Source organism: Larus michahellis, chromosome 13 (genome assembly GCF_964199755.1).
Source record: "Larus michahellis chromosome 13, bLarMic1.1, whole genome shotgun sequence".
NCBI lineage: Eukaryota > Metazoa > Chordata > Aves > Charadriiformes > Laridae > Larus > Larus michahellis.
In genome coordinates this window covers 12,402,709-12,426,004 of record NC_133908.1, presented here as the reverse complement: position 1 = coordinate 12,426,004, position 23,296 = coordinate 12,402,709, and the positions used below count along the sequence as shown (strand labels likewise).

At 52.6% G+C, this 23,296-nt stretch overlaps 1 protein-coding gene across 1 annotated transcript; it reads right to left on the bottom strand.

Moving 5' to 3' along the window:
- Positions 1 to 471: 471 nt before the first annotated feature.
- Positions 472 to 21,557, bottom strand: CFAP251 (cilia and flagella associated protein 251). The gene is made up of 22 exons (XM_074606348.1): positions 21,432 to 21,557; positions 20,187 to 20,301; positions 19,906 to 20,042; positions 19,621 to 19,761; positions 18,963 to 19,072; positions 18,382 to 18,490; positions 17,855 to 17,935; positions 17,297 to 17,374; positions 16,946 to 16,990; positions 16,394 to 16,611; positions 15,625 to 15,819; positions 13,534 to 13,781; positions 13,292 to 13,440; positions 12,365 to 12,538; positions 11,871 to 12,055; positions 11,235 to 11,349; positions 10,863 to 11,026; positions 7,904 to 7,994; positions 7,546 to 7,689; positions 3,917 to 4,145; positions 2,611 to 2,712; positions 472 to 1,667 (listed from the first exon to the last, which is right to left on the bottom strand). The coding sequence occupies exons 1-22, from the start codon at positions 21,555 to 21,557 to the stop codon at positions 1,552 to 1,554; spliced, it is 3,072 nt and encodes a 1,023-aa protein (XP_074462449.1). The 3' UTR covers positions 472 to 1,551.
- Positions 21,558 to 23,296: the final 1,739 nt, after the last annotated feature.

Genomic DNA, 23,296 nt, shown 5'->3' with positions numbered 1-23,296 from the left:
CGCGCGGGGCTGAGGCGGCGGGGGGGGGGGCGGGGAGGGGCCGGGGCGCGGGACGGGCTCCGTGAGGGGACGGTGGGCGCTGCGAGGGGAGAGCTTGGGCCCGGGAGGGGACGGCGGGCGCCCGTGAAGGGAGAGTTTGGCCCCGTGAAGGGACGGCGGGCGCCCGCGAGTGGAGAGTTTGGGCTCGGAGGGGACAGCGGGCGCCGTGACGGGAGGGTTTGGGCCCGCGTCTCTCCGCAGCAGCTCCGCCGGTGACGAGACATCCGACCCGCTGGCCTTCGGCTCGGTGCGCGGATGGCGGAGCAGAGCCCCGCTGCCGGGCAGCTGGCTCGGGAGTGACACCGTTCCAGCCCCTGTGCAAGTAGCTGTGACAGCGTTGCGGACCTTGGGCGTGGGGGATTGGCAATGCTTCCTGTTAAGCAAAACATCTGCTTAATACAACGGTTAAAACACAACGCTTAATAAATGCATAGTGTGCAGATTGATTTTTTTTTTTTTTCTCCAGTGCTTGTAAGGTTTCTCAGCTGCATAAAATAATTCCAGTAATTTCCGTGGAATCAGGCTGGTTTTAAGTAATAGAAAATCTGCTCCGACACGGATTCATGGAAGTCCATGAACATCTCAGTAAATCAGAGTTCCAGGCGAAGCAGGGCGATGTAGAAAATGTCACGTTCCTGGTGTACTCTGGTCATGGTGCTGCTGGACTTCATCAGCTTCCATCTAGTGCACACCTTGCTGTTTGTACTAATTGAACAATCACAGCTACTTTCAGAGTATGTAACAGCAATCTCTGTTTAAAAAACATTGCCACTGAAAGGAATGCTTCTTAAGGGCCTACATTATTATTCAAATTGATGCTGAGGATGATGTAAAGAAGGAAGCGTGTTCAACAGCACTTCACTGATCTTTCTGCAGCAACTTATATCAGCCTCATTATGCTGTTTACACAAACACAGTAAGATGCCATCCCATTGGTATTACACGACTAATTGGAACTACTACTTTCAGACAGAAAAAAGTAAGTTTTAAGGGCCGAAATGGAAACCTGGTTTTAATGTATAACACAGCATTTCTTTCTTTACTGAGGTCCCTTGAATTTATAATTGCAAATTCATTCTGACCTATCCAAGCATTTTGTACACTACACTGATCAACGTATTTAATCGATACAATACTTTTACATAGCTCTTTTGCTGTCAGGTTTCACAAATGAATACTGTCTTAACGTAATGAAAATAGAGTGCATCTGGCGTAAACTGAAATGAACTCTAGGGAGGTTCCAGCCAAGGGTGGGGTGGCCAAGGCAAGAACACAGTGCGGCAACTACTGCTTCACTCTTTACAGCCACCCCAGTGTTTCCCTACATAGGTCTGATCCCATAGGTTTGTGCTGGGGGCTTATGTTAGAGTTCGATTAATATGAAACTATGTGATCTTTACTTTTTAATAAACACAAATATTTTGAAGATATGTGAGGAGAAGAGACTGGAGAGTAGGAACAAGTAGAAAACTTTGTGGCAGCTATGCTTCTGTGTCTTTGTAGAGCAAGGATTCATCTCTTCTTTCTGTTCTTTTCTGGTTCAGCAGCAGGTAAGCCAAGAATGTCAGCAGCGAATATCTCTGCTGTGATTTCTGCTGGAATTTCTTCTTCAGTCAAAGCTGCTGCACCTGCAAAGCAGTAACACCACCACAAAACACACAATAAGCAATGTAAAAATGGCTTTCCAGATCAGTATAATTTATATGCAGCAGCAAGTGGATGGAATGCTTTTAAAGATGTGTGAAGTAATCATAAAAAAGTATTGGTTTATTAGCTTAATACTTTATATGTTTGTGTCAGGGATTGAATCTGTGAGGCTGTGAGTCTCACCGTGCAGTAGGTCCCTGCCTTGGAAGAGTCAAGGGGCCAAATGCAAGTTTTACACACTTTTTGACGTGATTTTAGGATCCCAAGGAATCTGGGGATTTCAAAGCTGGTTTGCGGTGCTAGCCGCTTCCCTTCAGGAGCTGCACCTTCACTGTGTGCGGCCCATTGCCAACGGCCCTAACCAGACGCCGTTCTGGACTGGTGTGGAGTGGGATGTGAATGGTACAAAATGTGGCACTTCCCACCAGTTCCAGTTACAATGGGCAATGCCACTTGGCTGCAATCAACGTGTAATTTGCTGTTCTAGACTGGTGTAGACTGGGACATAAATTGTAGACAAATGCGGTAGTTATCAACAGCTCCTTCACAATGGGCATTGCCGCCTGGATGAAATCAACACTGTAATTTGCATATTGTAGGATTCCTTTTTGCCTGTGGACTTTGGCATGTAAACCTTCCACTGTGTGTTTCTAATTTCAGTTCCAAGCCAAGCAGATAGACAGACAGCAATGCAATCTTGTCAGGTCCCAGTTATATTTCATTGTCCGTTTATTTTCAGACACACCCACGCGATTGCTGCATGGATGAAGGACAATCCATAACTCTAGGACTATTTTTGCCATCCCATCTGAGCGGTTTTGACAGCTCGTGGCCTAACAGGGTAATTGGCTTGCAATTTAAATTATTCCGTTTGGGAATTGAAGCAATCCTGCTTCTGTGCTGTGTGGAATGCTAATCCAGTACCCGAGGGATCGTAGGTATCCGGATCAGATCCTCCTTCCCCAGGATGCTTGCCCAGCAGGGTGGTCAGACACCGCGCCAGCTCATCCTCTGTCATGTGCTCTCCTGTACACAACAAAGCAAGACCAGCCTCTTGGGTTACGGTGTCGTTAGCACAAAAACGAGAAGGCAACTCAAACAAGAATAGTGTGCAACAAAACAGGACAGTTTGAAAGAGGATTCAGCTTCTCTGAGACAAATAACACATCGCCAATCAAAACACGTGATCCCAACACAGCAAAATGTTGATCCTAAGGAAAATTGTTCTTGCGTATTGCATTTTGGGCAAAAAAATATTTATCAAAAGGAGAAATTCTCATGCAGACAGCTCTTTAGGCTACATTGCACTTGCAGGGGCTGGAGTTTCCACTGAAGAATTGCAGGCACAGGACAGACCACAGCCCCTGTCGCCTCGTGTCCATGGCTGTAGCCATTTCCACACAGAGGAGGAAGAGGAAGGTGCTGGAAATTCTTGATCTGGTATCCTGGAATAACCTGGACATGGCACTTGTTCCCAGTTAGTGGTTGGCTCGTGCCCTGAAGCATAATGGTATAGATTTGTTATGAAACTGTTCTAGCTAATGTATCTATTTCTGTTCACACCACCCGTATCAATAACTAACCTTTCTCATGGTGGTTGAATCTTTGGTTTCCATGCATCTTTGTGGCAAGGAGTTTTACCAGGTGATGTACTGAGTAAAACAGCATTTCCCTTTACCTGTTTTAATGCTTAGCTGCACTTTTACAACAGAAGCAAGACAAGAGAAGTTCGTTATTTCCCTCTTACGGCCATAAGCGTATTTTTACACACCTTTACAGCGTTCTCCCTGATTCAGCTAACTAAACCATCCCATCTTTTCAGATTTTCACACATAGATTCAGTCCAGGACTGACCGGTTTGATGACTCCTTTCTTGTGCCCCTCTTTTTCAGTTTTATACTACCTTTCTGGAGACTGTGTGACTGGAAGAGAGCGCAATGATTCAGATACGGATATACTGGAAGAAGGATAAAATTTGCCAAGATCCATACTCATCATTTGACAGACAAGATACCTCAGGCCAGCAGAGATTTCCAGAGCAGTAAAAGAAGTGCAGCTGAGACAATAGATGGGATTATTCAGTTTAAAATTCTAAGACAGGTGGCTCCACATGCCTGCCCTGCTTACCAAGCTATAGTTCCAGATTAATTTTTTGCTGCAGTGAATACGTGCTGAAATTGAAGGCAGAACCAGGAAGCATAAAACTAATATTAGAAAAGAAATAACTCACCTCTGCACTGAAGCAGCAACAGTAAGTCTCCTCTGTCAATAACTTTGTCTCCATTCTCATTATCATAACCAAGAACCTGAAACGCTCGCTGTATTTTTTTCATTGACAAGCCAAATGCAGGTCGATGATTTATATAAAGTTTGATAAAATCCCCTAAATTGATTTTTGTCACTTGTTCTCCGGTATCCGCATACTTGCTGAATTTTACTTCATTTATCATTTCTTCAATCTAAAGACCAAGGCAAGACAGATTGTTACACGTTTTCTTTTTGAGGAGCATCAGGCTGGTTTCTGTGAATGCCAATGGACCGTAATCATGTATGTACTGGTACCACAGATGTCATGACCATATCGCAATAATGAGCTAAGACTCAGCAGCTGAGGTTGGACACGGCTAACGGTTACACACTTCTTGTTGTGACAACATTAGGTAAAGGTGGGGGTAGCAGATATGTAGTCGTTTTGGATTTCCTCTGTCTGCTTGTGTGATAGACACTCAGCAGCGGTTACCAGTGCCTTTGCTGCAGCTGTGTCTCCACCTCTGGGGACAGTGGGCAGAAAACCCACAAACCAGTAAATATACCACCCTGCTGCTGCATGCGTGAAAGTCCTGACACAACCAGGCTGCACACAGTATGTACAAACCCCGGCAGCCACCAGTGATCTCCCCCCCAACACGCCACTGGTGCAGTTCTGCCACTGCACGAGCCAAATCTGAAATCTGGGGCTGACATCCTGTACAGCTGGACCGCTCTTCTCCTGGGCAAACAGGCCAGCACTGGCCGTGCTGGATACTAGTGGTTTTCCTCAAGTTCGGTGCTGTGAGTCAGCCCAGTTGGCAGCTGTGCAGATGCGTGTCCGAAAGGCAGGATCTGCTCCGTGCCTTCGTTGTACTCGTGCTCAGAGAAGCGGCACCCTTGCAGATACTGGGGCAGCAGAGAAACGCTGGGAGAATTCCCTGTGCCAACACGTACCAAGCATGCTGCTCCCCGGGAAGGGAAGCTGGTGCAAGATCTCCCTGGGGAGAGCTGTGCATTCAGCCTTGGGCCTTTGTCCTTGTGTCACAAGTTTTTCCACTGAATGAAGCCCGGGGAAGAGGGAAATCTCAGCCTTAGGTTTTTCCCGTAGCGAATGTCACGCCAGGCAAGAACAGTCATTTTCAGTCAGCTTTAGCTGATCTGGGATTAGGTTTTGTATCAGCCCCACTGAGCTACAACAGAAAAACACCAATTCCCAAAAGCTTTGCTAGTCAGCCCAAACTGCCTTTCCTCCCCCCTGCTTTTTCTTTATTAAAAAACTCTAGAGAGAGATGAACTTTCACTATTTTAATACTGTCCTGCCTGCTTTGAGAAGCAGATTGTAGGTTGCCTGGTTTCACAGCAGCTTAGCACCTCTCTTTCCATGCCTGAAATGCTATTTTCATTTTGATTTGGGGCAGGGGAGGGTTAACAGTTAGTTATTCTTCCAGAGACATTTCCCAGGGGAATATGTTCTCTCTGTCCCCAAGAGGTGAAAATGTAATGAGCCAAGGAAAAGATCTAACAAAGTACGAGGGGATAACGCCACAGCTTGACACAAGGGCAAAGCAGTCCTGGTTTAGATGAACATTTGCCGGTTGCGGGGGCTCCAAAGCAAGTCTGTTAGGTGGTGGCTGTGGCAAAGGTCCTGCCTCCCATCTGCTGGCTCTCCTGGCAGAGAGAATGCCCGGGCAGATGGGGTGGCACTGACTCACAGCACCGTCTCAGCTGCCTGGGGGGTTCCTGTGCAATCGGCAGAGACAAACGCAGCCTCCCCCGCAGAAAGATGAAGGGAACGCACAGTGATGTACCGCTTCCCTTGGGAGAACCCCTCCTGCGTTGAGAAGGGCTGTAGCTGGTGCAAAGAGGTCGTTATTTAAGTCTCCTTGCATCAGATTCAGTAATATTTTTTTTTTTTGTCTGCGCTTTAATTACCCTTTTTGCCAGGTTACAACATTACAAATGAGGTTTGTATACAATACAAACTGCCTTGCAGAAACAGCCACAAAAGAGGAAGAAGCAGCACCCTTATTAAATCAGTTGTCTTTGTGTGCTGTAAAATTCGAAGCTAAAAAGCTCTTGAGAAATATTTGATAGGAAGCTCCGCTGCTGCAACCTGAAAGGCGAGCTCAGAGAGAGCTTCTGCAGAGTTTATCAGTTATGAAAGAGCTTTAAGTTCCATGGGAATACAAGCCGCTGTCTCCATCTAATATCATTCTTTCCTCAGTCCCAGGCAGAACAAGAAAAAGAGACTCTGTCTATGTCCAAATGAGTGATTGCATGGAGCTGGACATTCCCGCCTGTGCTGGTAACACGTGTAGGATGCTCTGGTTGAGTCTCCGTCCGACCTGGAGGGACTCAGCCCATGGCCCCCCAACCACACGCTGCACGTAAAGCAGCTCAGCCACTAGGAGAAGCCACAGAGAGACCAAAGCACAACGCTGCCTGCGCATGGGGCACTTCAGCCCATGGACTTTGGAGAGTTGGAGGCTGCCATTCTCGGGAGCCGAAGGAAGATTAATTTATCAACTTTCTCAGTTCAGATTCTGAAGAATCCCACCTCCACAGTGGTGGCAGAGCCCTCAACTTCCAGAAGACCCTGAGGTCATCTGTCCTGGTTTGAGGTAAAACAGAACCAATTTTCTGTTTTGTAATTTTGCTTTTTAGCTGGGCCTCTTCTGACTGACTGAACTCTGAAATCGACAGCATATTGTTCAGAAACTGTTCACTCTCCGAGTGATAAGACCTGATTATACCAAGGAATGGTACGCAGAGAGGCTCTTGCTTATACTTATTGCTATAACAACCAAGGTCAGGTAACTTCGCTATTTGCCCTGTTAGAGGGTCGGAAGCGGAAAAGCATAGACAGGTCACACCTGTAGGGAGGAGCGGACAGGACAGGTGACCCAAAACTGACCAACGGGGTGTTCCATCCCATCTGCATCATGCTCAGTATAAAAGTTGAGGGATCAAAAGGTCAAGCCTCTTTCTTCAATGGCCAACATTCGAGGAGGACCCTGTCTGTTCATCTGCCTTTAATCCCGATCCGAGCATTGCTGACTCCAGACCCAGAATTCAGCTCCTGTGCGTCGCTCACTCCAGTCTGGGACTTTCCCTGTGCCTGCTGGGTCATCCTGGGAGCTGGATACGGTTTTGTATATATTGTATACTTTTTTACTATTATTTATTATTTCATTATTTATTAATATTTTTATTAAAGTAGTTTAGTTCTTTTTCTAAACTCGTAAATCTCCTTATCTCTTCCTCTCCTCTCTTTGGAAGGGGGGGGAGGGGGAGGGCCAATCCAGCCAAAACCATGACAGCATCTTTTGTTGAACGCTCCTGAGCCATCAGGCTCCAGGTTTGCTCAGCCTGCCCCAGCAGTTGCCCAGGTCTCTACTGAGGAATCATTACTTTTTGAGGAATTTGCTGCCAGATTCTGACCACTACTGTGTTAATGCAGACCAGGCTAAATACATTGAAAACCAGCAAATATACTCTGGAGCCAGCCAGCACGACAACGGTCAGAATCCATCCCTGAAGACACTTGGTAAATGCAATCGGTCTTGCTCTTTTTTCTTTTAACAACAACAATAAAAACAACTGACCGACCTTTTCCTCTGATGGATAAAATCCCATTGCTCTCATTACAGAAGGAATTTCCTCCAAGGGAATATGCGTTGACACCTGTCTGGTCTCCAGCGTATCGATACCGTGGCTGCACAGCTGTGCATAGTAAAAATAGTCTTCCAGTTCCTGCGAGGGGTTCAAACAAGATACTGTAAAGTTCAGTTACCAACAGGCGTGAAAGATAACGCTTCTTTTAAGATTTACTAACAGGCATATCAATGAGATTGCTGTTAAAGGCTAGCTGGACAAAAAAAAAAATAAAGAAATGTCAGGCCTGTATAAGTGAATCTTAAACTCCAGCCAGATGTTGCCAGAGAGCGTTCATGGTAAGCATAATTACCCTGAAGAATTCCCCTTCTTTGCCGCCGTCCAGTAGGTCATAGAATGGGATCAAGTCCTCCCCGCCCAGGGAAGCGGCAGCATCCAAGGCACTGGCAGAAGCAGAGAAGAGAAGGCGCAGGAAGGGTTCATGTGAGGCGAAATTTCACATTTCCCTTTCTAGTCATTGTTCACAGACACTTTCAATAAATAAATTAAATCCCTGGGCCTCAGAATTCAGGAAAGAAAAGCGTTGCCTTGAACCGTGTACTATTTTATCATCAGCCTGTAGTTCTACAGCATATTTCATACCCAGGTTTTACATACAATAGCACAGTGTGGGAATTAATTATTACTGAATGGTCCTCTTGTTTAGTGGAATGAGCGCGGGGCTGGGAGCCAGGAGCTTTTCCATGGACTTGAGCTTGGTGTCTGGCATTTAGCTTTTCTGCTTCCTTATAGAGACATTGAGGGAGATGAATTAGCTAGATCAGCATTTTGAACATGCAGAGGGGGCTGGGGCTTGGTCTTTGCAATAAACCACACTAACCTAAGCTCCCTGTTCCTTGATCTAACACATTCTTCCCCAATAACTCAGTCCAACCCATTACGCCACTTCCTCTGCCGTAGCGGGTGACTGCATCGCAGGTGCAGCCTACATTAAACTGAAAGCATCTGAGTGCCACCTCTTTGTTTCAATTTCATAGGCAGTTGGAGCCAAAAGAATCCGTTCGGCTTGTGCAGATGAAAGAGGAAACCAAGCCTGGTAGCGCAATCACGGCGTGGCGTTGCCACATAACACCCCGCGCCTGGCGGCAAGGCTGCAGCTTTCACGCACACCTCTGTAACGCCGCTTCCACTGGGGTTTTTTTTTGCAAGCTTCATGCTTTTTTCATAATTAAGTTATTTGGGTATTAAACACAGTGGAGACGCACAAGATGCCAGAAGCAGCAATAAAATGATAATTAGCTCATCAAGAGCTTCGCTCCGAAAACAAATTACATAGAAATTCAATGTTGCCTGGACCCTGGCCAACCATTATAAAGAAGGATCATTTATATTCTATTGCCTTCCTTAAAATGTCGCTTATTCTGACCCCCGACTGCTTAAGCCACACAAAGTGGAAAAGAAAATAAATAAGCCCATTGCTTTCCCATCCAGGTTTCCTTTGTTCTGGCACATGAAGGTGGGCTGGCTCAGCACCCTTTGGGCTTTCCCCTGAGCAAGCAGTACCTGCAAGAAACGTTTTACACTGGACCAGCGCATGTCTTAACCACGAAGCCTTTGTCCTAGGAAGGTGAAGGGCAACGGTGTGTCACAGGTGCCCTCTAAAAGGCAAAAATAAGACCGAGGGCTAAAAGCCATCTCCCATGGGGTTGATTTGCCAGGAACCAGGAGATGTGCTCTGGGCTAGCAGGGTGACACGCGGAATAAAAAAACCCCAGTCACAGCCCAACAGAGACCATGCTACGCTATCCATGTTTTCTAGCTCTGACATGCGCTAAGCTCCCTTTCCAGTCCTCTAAGTGTGGAAAAAGTTGCTCTGCGCTGGCCTGGCAATTTTCAGCTCATTGGCAGCTGCCTGCTCCCTTTCGATGTACACATGTATCTACCGGGCGTCTGCAGCCACGCTCACGAGGGAGAGCCCTCTGCCCTGCACACACGTTGCCACGAGCAGCTTTGGTCCTCGACACCCAAAGAATTCAGGATATATATCCTGCCTTTGCCGCGTTACCCGCCTGCCACCTGGGAGCGGGCGTCTGGCAGCGCTGCCCAAGGGAGCTGGCAGAGGGAAATCACACACTTGCAGAGAAAGGTGGAAGAAACCTGGCAGGGTTTATCGCTGATGCTCCGGGCCGGAGCCTGGAAATCCTCGTTTGCAAAAGCAGCCTTCATTCCTCCAGCCACCCCATTTACTGCAGTCCATTTACTCATGTAAGCAAAGCTTTATAGGATTAAGGTGGCTTGTCCTAAATCCAGTCTTCAAACGCAGGGGGGATTTCCTAGCAAATGCTGGCCTATCCCATTTGGAGAGAGGACACTTTTGCATCAGCAGCCGCCCCCTGTGCTCCTCCTGCAGCCAGTGCCACTCCTCTGATCCCCTGCCTAACCCCGACAATCCCCCATCACACTGGCCAGGCCCTCACAAGCACCAGAAAATCTTCTGCCCAACTTCTTACCATTTGGGTACCATTTCCCAGACAGGAGTACTTTATAGGCGTTACGGCCACCCGCCGCGAGGTCTGCTGGTTTAATCCCCGCTATTGACTACGCGGCTATTTCACATAGAGGGGAGAAAAGCCCTCTATGTCCCTCCTGTTTCCCACATACCTACTTGGGGCCCAACAGATCGTTGCAATCTAGGCTGGCCCCGCTGCCATGCCACCAACCCCCGTGTGGCACATGCCCACCATACTGAGCGGTCTGCAGGTGCTGAGCGAGGGCTTTTGGAGAACCTGTGTGAGTGCAGAGCATGAGGCTCCACTGTTAATAGACCCAGTTACACACAAGGTGTCTGGGAGCTGGCAGCCCCCAGGGTTGAGCAGAGTTGCTGCCAGCCTCATGCTCCTCTCAGCGAGTGGTGGGTCTCCTGTTCGCATGAGTGCTGGGGCCTGTCCTTCATGCCATGGCCCTCCCTTGGCAGATGCGGTTTGTCCGCCTGGGCATGAGCACGGTGTTGTGGAAGGAGAGCGAAGCTGCAGGGCTTTGTCCCCTGCCCTAAAGGAACACATGCTCAAGAGAGCCCTGCAAAGAAACCCTCCCCATGCAGCACCCTGCTGTGTTGCCCCATCGGTGCACCGCCCTACACACCCTGATAAGTGCAGAAACATCTGGGACACCTGGCTTTAACTCCTCTGGACCTTTTAGGACAAAAGCCCCATTCTCAGTGTAAATGCTGGGGAACGCTTGCTTCAGCTGTGTTGGCCAAGCAGCTGTGGAAGGCCGTAACAAGACACCTTCCTCCTTCCCACAGTACTCACTTTAGGTTGACCTCCCATTTCATAACAGTGCAGTCGCTCCCCCCCACTGTAAAGATGTAGCGTCCGTCATAGGAGGTGGCAAGGTCAGAGACACCATCCGGGTGGCAAATGAACGCTGAGGACTTGTGGGGGTTGCCATCGACAGGCAAAATCTGCAAGCCCACCTGTAAGGAAAGAGGGAGCCTGGGAGGGCTGGGGGTCCCACGGGAGGGCTGTGCGCCGGGGCAGCGCTGCATCCTCCTCCTGGGGGCTCGCTCAGCTCTCAGGCAGGACGAGTCTACACATGGTTTTGTCTGCAGTGAAATTCCCCCAGGGACCACCACCTCTACAGCTGGGGGCTCTTGCACAGGTGAGGCAGATGGGGCTCCATACCTTGTCCTTTGTAACGTACGCCAGGTAGCATTTCTGGGGGTCTGTAGCGTTTGTTGTTGGGAGGATTTGTATCTTCTCCAACGGGGAGCCATAGGTGGGTCCCAAAAGGGTCTTTCTAAAGGCAAATAATATTTTCATCCATTCTAGGGCTTACAAAACATTTTCCCTCTCTGACTGGCTGCTGTGCACAAGGATGGGTAGATATGGGGAGGTGTGGTGGGTGCAAAGGCTTTGTACTACTGGCTGAGAGGACAGGATAGGACAGGGTCCCTGGCTACAAGGGACCACACTGGGGCTAGGAGAGGAATTTAGTGCTCAGGGATCATTCAGGCCTTGTGCTTTGCTCATGTGGGCTCCTGGCTCTTTATCTGATGTCCAACTGCTGCGTCTCAAGTCCAACATGAGCAGACCAAGGCCCACCTGCAGCCACAACCTTACTAGATGACACGTTAGTGAACAGCAGAGTGGACACAAGGATGGAGCAACATGGGGGCCCTGGAGTCATCCCGAGAGCTGCATCATGGATGGGCAAACACCCATGGCTCATGGGTGAGAGTATGGCAGGCATTAGTCAGAGGAGAACATAGAATCAGGATGGGGCTCCTAGGCAGTGGTAGGCATGAATCTCTCCTCTACCTGCACATTTTGGTTGTCGTGTTGTAAAGCTTCATTTTGTAGCAGTTGTTGGCAGTGAGGATAAAGGACTCGGTGCTGAGCTGTGGGTACCACGCCAAGCACAAGGGCACAGCAACCTGCTCTATGCGGTCCCTGTGCAAGACCACCAAGTGGTCCTTGCTGCTGGTGTTCAGGTCATATTCAACCTGGAGGGAAGACAAGGAAACACAGCAGCTCCCCTGTGGTCTGCCAGCACCCCGAGCCTTGCAGATTAACTGGATCTAGCGTCTCTTGCAACAGCCGGGGCGAGCAGCCCGCAGTAGCAGAGCCCCAGCCCTGAACCCCAGGCAGATCTGCCCTGAGACCAGGCTGAGAAACAGTCCCCTGCCATGGAGCTGGTGAGGAGAGGGTTAGGAGCTGCAGAACCAAAACCGGAGTCTTCCTCAATGCCCTTGTCCAGCCTCCCACTTTAACCACAAAGCTCCACTATCCTTTAGCCTTTCACATCGACGTACCAGCTGCCGGTCCTCCCCGAGGCTCAGGAGCCTGGGCTCGTTGCCGTCTAACTGGACCCCAAAGAGGATGCTCCGGATGGGTTTGTAGTGGGAGTGCAGCCCTGCTAGGTGTTCCCAGCATCTGCTCCCATTTCGCAGGACTCTCTTGTAAACAGTCACCGAGTATTTCTCATCCTGGAATGACAGCGCAAAGGTCAACAAGCCACGATCCCCACACGTGTCCCCTGGTTGGTAGTGGGCAGCTTTGCGTGTCCCCTCTGGTCTGAGCTCGGCCCTGTCACTTTTGTGAGTCCCACCAGGAGGATTAGAGTCACAGCCAGGATAAAACACAGGGTCAGACAGGTTTGGGCAGAACCGCAGCGGTCCTCAGCCTGGCTGGAGCATCCTTGCTGGCTGGAGGGCATTCTCTGCCGTGTTCTCACAGCAGAGGGGGCAGTAAATTGAGTTCAGTGACTCCCCAGAAATCACAAGGAGGATTCCCACTGCTGTGCTCTGGCAATCCGTGCATGAAGGGGGAATCTTTTTCTTTGTACAGATCATCACCAGTTGCTACAACCTCTGTGCCAAACGGCTCCAACGCTGCCTCGACACTCCTGCACCGAGGGACCAAGGGAGCAGCACTCCTCGCGCTACAGCAGCCAGGAGGAAATCCCTGCTCCAGCCCTTTCTACAGATGGATGCAGAGCTAAGACTTGTCACTAAAGTTAGCAATGGGATGCTGCCAGCAGCGGGTCTGTGGAGCGGCTGTGACTGGTGACATTTTTACAGAGTGACTCTTCCAGCCAGGAAAAGCATTTGAGAGTCACGAAGCCCCAGGGGAGGGACAGCCCTGCCATACCTCGCGGGATGGCCGGCCCTTCCCAGTCCCACCAAAAGCTGCACCGCGAGCTGCGCACGGAAGTCACCGAGAGGAAAAAACAAGCTTACAGCAGTTGCGAGGTACTCCGAGTCATGAGAGAAGCCAATATGAGTTATGGGACCATGCGAGAACTTGAACTCTTTGCAGCTGGACTGAAGGGAAATGGCATCGAGGATGTAAACACTTCCATCAGTAAAACCAGCGGCCAGGAAATAACCTGAAAAGCGTGCCAGAAAAACTGTCACGACACGATCACTCCGCCCGGGAAGCCCAGTGCTTGGCACACGGGGAGGTCATGAGGCCAGGATACCTTCAGGGTCGTAGGACAAGCACTGGATGCCGGCCTCGGGGAATATCCTGCTAATGAGGTACTTGGTCTGCTGGTAGTCCCACAGCTTCAGCAGCCCACAGTGACTCCCCACGGCAACGAGTGCCTGCCGGGGGTGGCAGGCGACAGCGTTCACAGCTTTCTTCGCCTCTTCCATGACTTTTTCAAAGTTTGCCCTGTCTGTTGCAACATGGAGCACGGTTGCATCAGAGGTTGAAAGGATAAAGTTCCTGTTTAGTGTGAGAGAAACAGAATTTGATGAATCAGACGAGCTGGCTCACATCCCTGCAAGCTACATTACACATCAGTCTCTTTTTGGCAACTTAGTTGGACAATCACTTATATCTTGCGATACGCAATATGCAGACACTTCTTGACCTGGATGGCAGGTGGCACTTTGTATTCATGACCTGGTAAATCTCCCCGGGAAGACACTGGAGCCAGTTCCATTTTCTACTTGGGTAGGCAAGCCAGAAGATGAATGACATCTGTGTAGCTTTTGCCGTTTGCAAGTCACTGGTGTGTGAGACGGACAAATGAGCAATTGAAGATACTCTGAATGGTCTTTTCACATGTCTCCATGCCACCACCACTGTCAGCGGCTCCATGTTGACCGCGCTGCCACGGACAAGGTCAGAGGACAGTTTCAGTCCCACACCGCAGACAGAGCGGCTGCCTGTCTGTTCCCTCAGCCGCCCTGACTAACGCAGTGAAGAGGCTCCTGCTGCTTAACTGGTGATGTGTAAAGCCGACATCTGAATAATTATGCACGTTACAGAACAAATATGTATAGTCGTCGGTCCGCGTGAGGGCTGGGAGTCTGGGCCCAGTTAAAGGGTCAAGAGAGGACCACAGCGAGATTCGAGAGCGGCACAGACAGACGTGCGTGTGGGCAGCATCGTGTGGGCAGCACGAGTGGGGAAGCGGCAGCCTCTTTGCCGGCTGGCCCGTGACAGCCGTCGGGTTATGCACTTCTGGCCCAGGCACCGAAGGATGCTGCGCCTCTTGCATACCTTAGCTGGGCTCTTCAGCCACACCTGCTCCCACCAGCCTGGTGGGACGAGCGGGCTCGAAGCTTCCCCTTTGGTTTTTTTGCCCTTTGTGCTGCCCAGAGCGGCTGCAAGCGGCAGGAGCTGCAGCAGTGACCCAGAAAGAGGACGAGACAACAGAGACTGACAGGGAAAACCAAACCGTTCCCCAGGGCGCTGCTCCAGGCTGGAGAGGAATCTGTCCCACATGGCTCTTTGGAAAACATGTGTGGCTGAGGACAGACGTTGCCAGGAGAGCCTTAACAGGAGTGACAGACATATGGTTTGCAGGCTGGATTGAGCCACAGAACAGCTTCATCTGGCCTGCAGACTCCCTCTAAATCCTCAGGCACAGCTACGTCACACAGAGGGACAGAGAGGGGCCGGTGACCAGGCTGGGGCTGTCCCAAGCTCCTGAGTCGATGTGGCACAACTCAGCACCGCTGCTATCGCCGCTGGGGCAGTCTCTGCACTGCCACTGGCCCGATTAGCTTGCCCAGCCGTGATAAAATCTAACTGGAAATAGCCCTCCCGGGAGGGGTTTAAGGGGGGGGATTAAGGGGCCCAGCGGGAGCTGGAGGCTCGGCATTAGCGCTGCCTGGTGTGCCGGGTACGTGACCGAGGAGCTGCGCACCCCAGGACCAGCTGATCATCTCCTGCCTGCGTTAACGCTTCTCTCATCTGCACCGAGGCATCACATCAAGTTCCAAACTTAGGGTGTGCTGGATCCCACCTGGGTTTTGGCAGCCACTAGGAGATGGCTGGGGGCTGCAGACAGAGAGGGGCTGCCCAGGAGACCGCCCCCCCCGCTTGTCTCTGGTGGGCAGGTGGGACAAATACCCAAAATGGAAATCTGTGGAGAAGGGGAGTAAAGGGGCACGTTCCCTCCCTGTCCTGCCTCCATGTCCCTGTCCTGCACAGAAGCCTGGGTAGGGGGTTGGAACCTGCTCCAGCCAAAGGGGGATCTCTCAGCTGACCATCTCCCCAGCTTTCAAGACGCAGGGCAAATGCAGGAGAAGACCTGGGTTTGTGAAGGGACACTCACCTGGCAACGAAGGGCTGGCTGCTGCCAGTGCAGGAGGTGGGGCAGGCTGGGGAGACACCAGGAGGATCCAGAGGAGTTTTGGAGAAGGAGATGGACTGAATGGGACCCACTTTGCTGTGGCTGTAGCAGGCAAGGAGCTGCAGCTGTCCATCGTAGAATTTAACCTGGCCTTTTACATCACCTGTTACTATGCAGCTGCAAGGAAGGGAAAGCAACGCACTGATTGAGAACTCCCAAATATTTCTTGGGTAGCATCCTTGGGCAGAAGCAAATCTCTCCCCCTTTTCTCTGCAGAAGAGCCCCATACAGATGTGCAGAGGGAAAGCCCAGGGCTGTGCAGAAAACACCAGGCTCTGCTGTGACCCTGGTGTGTCCCCTGCCCTGTCCCCAAGGCTGTCAAGGCGTTTGGTGGCTGTCTGCTCCCTCTGCCGGTAAAGGCCAGGAGGCTGAGCAAGACTCATCCACGATCCTCCGCGACCACGGCCAGCCCTGTGTCTGAGCTACCCCAGCAGAGCTGGAATCACGTTGCCAGGAGTTTTCAACCTCCTTTTTTTTTTTTCCCCCCCTCCCCTGCCAGATTCATTGCTGAAAAAAGCCGGAGCAATGCCTCATAAATCAGCAGCACTTTCCTGCATGAATTTGCCTGGTTCTTGCACGCTGCCAAGTGACTTAAAAATGCAACGCTTGGCTGTGGTTCATCAACATTAGCTCTGTGGCTGCGACATCTAAGGAACTGTACCTATGGCTACTGAAAACTACTGTCCATTACCTCTCCAACACCATGAGGACGGTAAGGCTGTCCTTCTGCATAGGCACCAGTTTGGTGGCCTTCACGCTGTGTGGCTTGACTTGCAATTCCTTGGAAGGGGTGCAGGGACTGACTGTGTCCCACACCACCAGCTTCCCAGCCAAGGTGCCCGTCAGAGCTTGTGAGTTGTTAAAGTGAAAAACTGACTGGCTGAAGTGTCCCACCACGCTCTTGAAGGTCTGCAGAGAGAGCGGCGAGGTCATGCGGTCGTCCTGGGTGTTGGCTCTTCCGTCCTCAAGCTGAGGTGATCCCTCTGTGTTACATTCCCTCCCTGTCCCATGGCAGGACCACCAGAGGCAAGAGCCCCAGGAGAGGATGCAGTGGGGCATCCCTGGGAGAGAGAGAACCCCTCCTGACCTCAGCTCAGGCAATCCTGGCTTGTGCCCTTAGGAGCCCGAAGGGGACAGGATGGGGATGTGGCCACTGTCTTTGCTTAAGGAGATGGGAAGGGACAGTGCTGCTGCCAGGAGGAAAGCCAAGAGGGTGACATGCTGTGGTCCCCCCCGCGCTCACCTGGTTGCTCAGGAGCGGTGCGCTGTACTGCAAACCAGCATCGTCCTGGGGAAAGCAGAGAAAACGCCCCGGACAAGCCATTTGTGACTGTGCTCTACAGTGCCAGCATGTTCCTTCCCCATTGTCTGGGCACTGGCCCCACGCCGTGGTGACCAAAGCAGGGCTCCTGGGGCAAAAAGGCTCCAAGACCTTCCAGACTACAAAAAACACACACCCCCCCTCCACCCGCACCTCTCCCAAGAGCTGCTGACTGGCACACTGCCTCACTAGTGTGGAGCCCCCCACGACGCCTCCCGACCCTCTGGGAGCACATCTGGCACCAGAAATACAACTTCCCATGTCCCTACTTACCCACAGGTAAAATATCACCTGGGTTTTGCTGTTGCTGACAAACTCATTGGGATTTTGGGGGTTAAAAATGACATAATCCTGAAATTAAAAGGTGAGAATCTCATTAACGCCAAGCCGAGCAATGCTTTCTGGTTATTCTTTCATGCAAAACATCTGCTTTTATCCAAAACCCACTTCACCACCTGCACTGAACTGAAAACAGAGGCCAAATTCCCCGTGAAACCCCAGAGCTGTGCTCTCTCCTCTCGAGCGGGGACAAACCGGCAGGGCCATGGGCTTTTCCTGCCATGAGCCCTGGCCGGTGCCAGGGCTGCGGTGAGGACATCCCACCAGGGTCCCCTCCATGGCCTGTGGCTGTCAGGCAGCAGAGGAGCAGTGATAAGGGAGCAGAGATGCTCCGCAGGGATGGGTTGTGATCCTGCCTCCCATCTCCATCCAGCATCTCCCAGCAGCCCTGTACTGGATGGGGCAGGGGGTGCAGGAGGGAGCAGGTGAGGACGGGGCTGCCCAGTCCAGCCCAGTCACGCTCCTCTGCGCCCCTCGGCCGCCGTCACTCACCTGGTGTCCAAACTCAGGCCTCAGCTCTGTGCTGCACATGGGTTTCTCTGTGGGCAAAGTCCACTTCCAAACACAAACTCTCTGGCAAAGAAGGAAAAACCAAGGGACGTTGGTGGCTTTCTTGGAGCTTGGGGGAAGCGGGTGAACGCCATTCCCTCCGGATGCAAGGAATGGGGGAGCGGGGGGCATGTATATAAAAGACTGGAGCAGGATAAACCCAGCATAGCCTGGCAGCAGAGAGATTAATTTCAGGAAAAAATGATAGAAACTCCTTCAATGAAAGCACATTGGAGTCGGAAGCTTTTATCACAACTTAAGATTGGTTTTCTCAACTCCACTGCATTCACTTCAGTGAAATTCAGATCTGTCTTCCAATGGCTCAGCAAAACCGAGCCATCGCTCTGCAAGCCCGTTCCCCCTCTCTTCTGCTCTCCCCATCCGAATTCCCCCCCTCCCCTTCACTGCACTAGGAACAACTTTCAGGGATCTATCCCTCAAGGCTACAAAAGAGGGGATATTTTCTTTACCTGCACTGTACCAGCACTAATGGTTGCCAAATACTTTGCGTTCTGGGAAATAGCAATAGCACTGACCCCGTCCTCTGGATGACTGTCAAAGATGGTGCGCACCGGTATCCTATGGAGAAAAGTCCTCCTGGGCACTCACAGCAGCACAGGGGGTTCCTGGCAATCGCTCAGCAAAACCTGTGGCCCAGCCCAGCCCGGGCTGTGTGGCGGCGGAGGCGGAGAGTCTGCAAACACCGGTGCTGTTACGGGAGCCGCCAGCACCACGGCTGATGCTCAACGTCCCCTCCGTCCCTTCATCCCAAGTAAATAGCTCTGGGAAACAACTCACCAGTCGTCCGTTAAGAAAATACTACAGCTTGGAGACAAGATGTAGTTAGTCCGGGGGGAGCTTGGCCCCATTTCAGTGTTCCTTGGGTGTGGATGATACAAGGACGATGAAACCCTCAGTTCAGTGTCGGCTCCTTTGCTGATTTACCCCATCCCTGTATTTCTCCCGTTTCTCTCCAGCTGAGGCTGGAGTCAGTTCTAAGCGATTTACCGGGCATAGGAGGTTTCCGAAGAGGAGGCTCCTGGGAGCTTACCCAGAGAAGGAGTCCCACACGATGATCAGAGCGTCTGGCCCTCGGTCGGCAGTTGCAACCCAGCGCCTGTCTTCACTCACACACAGGCAAGAAATGACATTTGTGTGGCCCTGGGGAAAGAGATGCAGCAAAGTGCCTCGGAGGCTCCAGACCTGGCGGCTGTTTAAAGCATTCATCAAACCGCTTTGCTCATGAGCTCCCCTTGTCTTCCCTCCCAAGGGTCCTCCGGTCCCATCCTTCCAGCCCAACTTTTACATCCCATTTCTCACCGTCTCTTCTGAGCCTGTCACACTGTCCCTGCGCCTTGCTCTGGCTGTGGCTCCACAGGCCGAGGAGCGGCAGAGAGGAGGGGGCCATGACCCACGTGCTGCTCACCATCATCCAACACAAAGTGCCTTCCACCAACGAGTGCTGGGAAGGGCAGCAGCAGAACGATGCCCTCTTTTGCATGGACTGCCCCTTGATTCAGTCATAGGTGACCCCTAAGCGCCCTCATACCACAAACGTATGGAACACCCACATGGCGTAGCTGCCGTGGCAGCTGTGGCAAAGACCACGGATCGCTCCAGCTGTGAGCACGCGGAAGGCACCGGGAAAAGAGACGGAGGGAGAGAGTTCAGGAGAAGGAGGAGGGAGACGCATGGGCTGTGCGCCAGACCTGCAGGTGGTATTGCCTGTTCCCCAGCATGTCGTGGATGACCGCTGTGTGGGAGGAGACGTACAGGAGCACCCGGTCCTCCCCGTCCATCAGGCTGTGCACGGCCAGGCTGCTGTTGTAGCCCAACACCCAGGACAGGCTCTGCAGGGAAGAGACAGCTCCTGGCTCTTAGCAGCCGGGACAAAAAAAGCCACAAAATGTCTCTGGGGTGCTGGAAGAGCGCTGGGCAGGAGCGCCAGGTGCTGTGCAGACCATCACGGTGGCACTGTGCCCGTTGGTACTCACGAGGGGGTGAAGTCTGGTCTGCTTGTCCTCCTGGAAGAGCATGCCTGGCCTGGCCGCCCACACCAAGCTGGCAGAGCCATCGTGCCAGTCGTCCTCCCTGCTCCTCTGCTGTGTCTCCTGCTCCTTGCAACCTGAGCAAGTGTTGGAAACGCCCCCCTTGGGCTCAGGCAGTGCTGGGGGTGGCCCAGGGGGTCCGGCACCCTCCAGGCATAATGTCCCAGCAGTGCCTTCCCCCGGGGCAGTCCTTGAGGTGGCTGTGTCCTGCTTCCCAGCCCAGGTGCTGGGCAGGGTACCTGGGGTCCCCATCCCTGAAGGAGACCACAGGACACCCAATGGTGCATCTGCTCCAGCATCCTCCTGTGCTCCTTCCTTCTCCTTGGCAGTAGCAAGGCGGTCCTTGGAAAGGGAGAGAGGTTTCAGTGGATGCTGGCTCCTGGGCTGGTCCGGCTGGGGGCTGTCCTGCAGCTGGTGGGAACGGACCCCAGCATATCCCAGATCCAACCTACACTGCTCTCAGGGCAGGCTCCAATATCAGGATACTCCTCTGCTCCTGTCCAATCTGCCTATGGATTTGTACCAGGGAAAAAAAATAGTGTGGAAAGTTTCCCACCAGTCACTGCATCTCTTTCTGCACATCTGATCTTGTTCTCTTTGCACCTCCACAGCATCCCGTGTCTCACACCAGAACCTCTTCCAGGCAGGTCCTATCACCTGGACTCAGATGCCCAAGTTTCTCCTCCAGAACTAACCTATAGCTCCTTTGAAGGCAAAAGTCTGGCCTTTTTGCTGTCCATCCCCCATCTATTCCCCACGCAATGGTTATTGATTGCTGCAACGGGGCACACAGTCATGGGTTGGAGATGGAGTGATGGCAAATTGAGGTTAAAAACAGGGGAACTGGGTCCTGGAGCTGGGCCTGAGATGGCTGCAGAGGACTCTCCAGCAATCCCAGCTCTGCTGCCAGCATCTCCCGCCGTGCTGCCCAGCGAGCAGATGGGAAGTGAGGGTAAAACAATCCCACCACTGCCTCCCTTGGCCCCTCGTCAGGCTGTTAATAAATGCACTGAATAGCCCTCGGCTGTCAGAGCTCACAGCAGCCCCTGGACGGGCTTCCCCCCATCTGAACACTGGCCACTTAAGCTTGTTCTTGGGATCCACACCAGTTTTTGCCTCTCCCCATGGGGCTGCTTGATTTTCTACAGCAATCTCTCACGCAAGGTATAAACCTCACTTGGACACCGCTTCTGTTTCCGAGGGAGGTAAGATAACAGATAACATTTCGTTCAGCGCAGGGACGAGACCGGGTTCGCTCCTGCTCATGTAACTCAGGCAGCTCAAGTGCTCAGCAAATATTAATGGCTGGACTGAGACTATGCAGAGATGCTGCATCTGCTGAGCCCCACCGAGTCCCTGCGCTGCCTCCCCGGGGACACCTCGTGAGAAATCACGTCTGGGAGACACCATCCCCCTGCTCCTGGAGCCCGGGGCTCTGCTTCCACCAGGACTTGCAGAGATGCTGCCCTCACCTGCTTAGGCAGCACGGCCGTCTCCCGAGCTGTCCGTCCATCTTGGGATGTCTCCGTGGGCTCACTGCTTACTCCTGCTCTTCCCCCAGTTGGCACCTCTGGTGTAACTTCACTTGACCCATCCATCCTCACCTTCACCCTCCTTCCAGCGAGCTGGGGCACAGAGATGCTCTGAAATACTCCACTCTCCCCAAAGGATTTGGCTGTGCAACGACCTGGAATTTGGCCCGGCAGGAGGAAAGGGCACAGGCGAAGCTGGGGAGCAGGTCCCAGAGCCCACTTTCAGCTCCAGTAACGCTCCCGCTGAGCACAAGCCAGCCCAGCCCAGCCCAGCCCCTGTTACTCCAGCTGCGACCAGGCTCCCTCCCTCTCTGCCCGCACGCTGCGCCGGGCCAGGACATTTCCCCTCAGCTGGGGTTTTGTCACTGTCCCCGTAAGCGGCAGGGCTACTCCTGGGTGGCAGCTGGTTCATCTCTGGCTCCATAGGTCTGGATTTGAGCCACCACCGAAGCCTTGTGCAAGAAAGTTTTCGCAGGAGTGGGAAGGGGGCCCAGGGAAAAACCCTCCCTCCGGCCCCAGCAGGCAGGACGGATGCTTGGGGACAGCCGCAGCCCCACACCTCTCACTGGGCCCATCGGAGAGCTGTCCCTAAGCCCCCTCCAGGCCGTGGTGGCTCCCCAACTGTCCTCATCCTCCCGCTGCCCTGAGGGACCCCCCTGCGGACCCCACTGCTCACCGTCACGCTGGGCCCTGCTTCTGTTTGCATCCGACGGCCGTTCCCAGGCAACGGCTGCACCAACGGCTGCACCAACGGACGCACTGGCCACCGCCAGCGACAGCCCAGAAAGCACCGGGGGAGATGGGGGGGCTGCACAGGGAGAGAAGGGGGGGACCATCCTCATCCCCACCGGCTGCCATGGAGAGGCAGTGCCATCCCCCTGCCCAAAGCAGGAACCTGGTGGCGGGGGGGACGTTCAGCCCTTTGCCCTGCCCAAGCCTAAATCCTGCTCGCGGCTGTGATGAACCCCCCCCCCCCGACATGGCCGGATCCCTTTGGGACCAAACCCTCGTCCTGCCCAGGGAATGGGACGAGGGATCTTTTCCTGATGCCCCCCCTGGGGGTTGTAGGCAGCTTCTGCTCCCTTGGCGCCTCTGAGCAGGACAAGCAGAGTCAAAGCAAGAAAAAAAAAATCAGCCTCCAGCCACCACCAGGTCCCCCCCGCCGTCCCCAGCTCTCTGCCAGGATGACACTTGCACAGGGGACCCCATTCCCAGGGATCGCTCCAAGCCACCACAGGGATCACACCTTCACCACCGCAGATAATCGGCTCTGAGCACTCCCAACTCTTGACTTCAGCCTCACTGCTAAGCTCAGATAATAACAATTTCTAAATCTAATTTGTTTTTCCTTCTGCCCAGCGAGAGCCTGGTACCCTGCTGGGAGATGAAAGGAGTTTTGTTATCAGCTCAAATTATCTCCTCGACCTGAAGAGGCTGCGGCACAGAGGCGGGTCGTCAAAACGCTCTCAACTCCTCCGTGGCACAACGCGCTGCTTTGGGTCGAGGGGTTTCGTGGCTTCAGGAGCAGGGATTTGCACCCATCTCTGCTAGGTGCAAGGCAGCAGCCTTCTTCAGCGCATCGGCACCTGCACGACGAGCTTGTTCAGACACGGCGCTTCTCTTCCCCGGCGGTATCATCCAGGCCACGTTCCCTGATCGTGTGGGATACAGGGAGTCATCTCTGCCCTCCAGCGTGAAAATCCTGTTTACTCCGACTGAGAGCAGCTCCTTTTCTGCCCTGGTCCTACAGCAGAGGTTTGAGTGTGGTCTAAGGAAGGAGCTCAAACCTTAACCTTACCTATCCA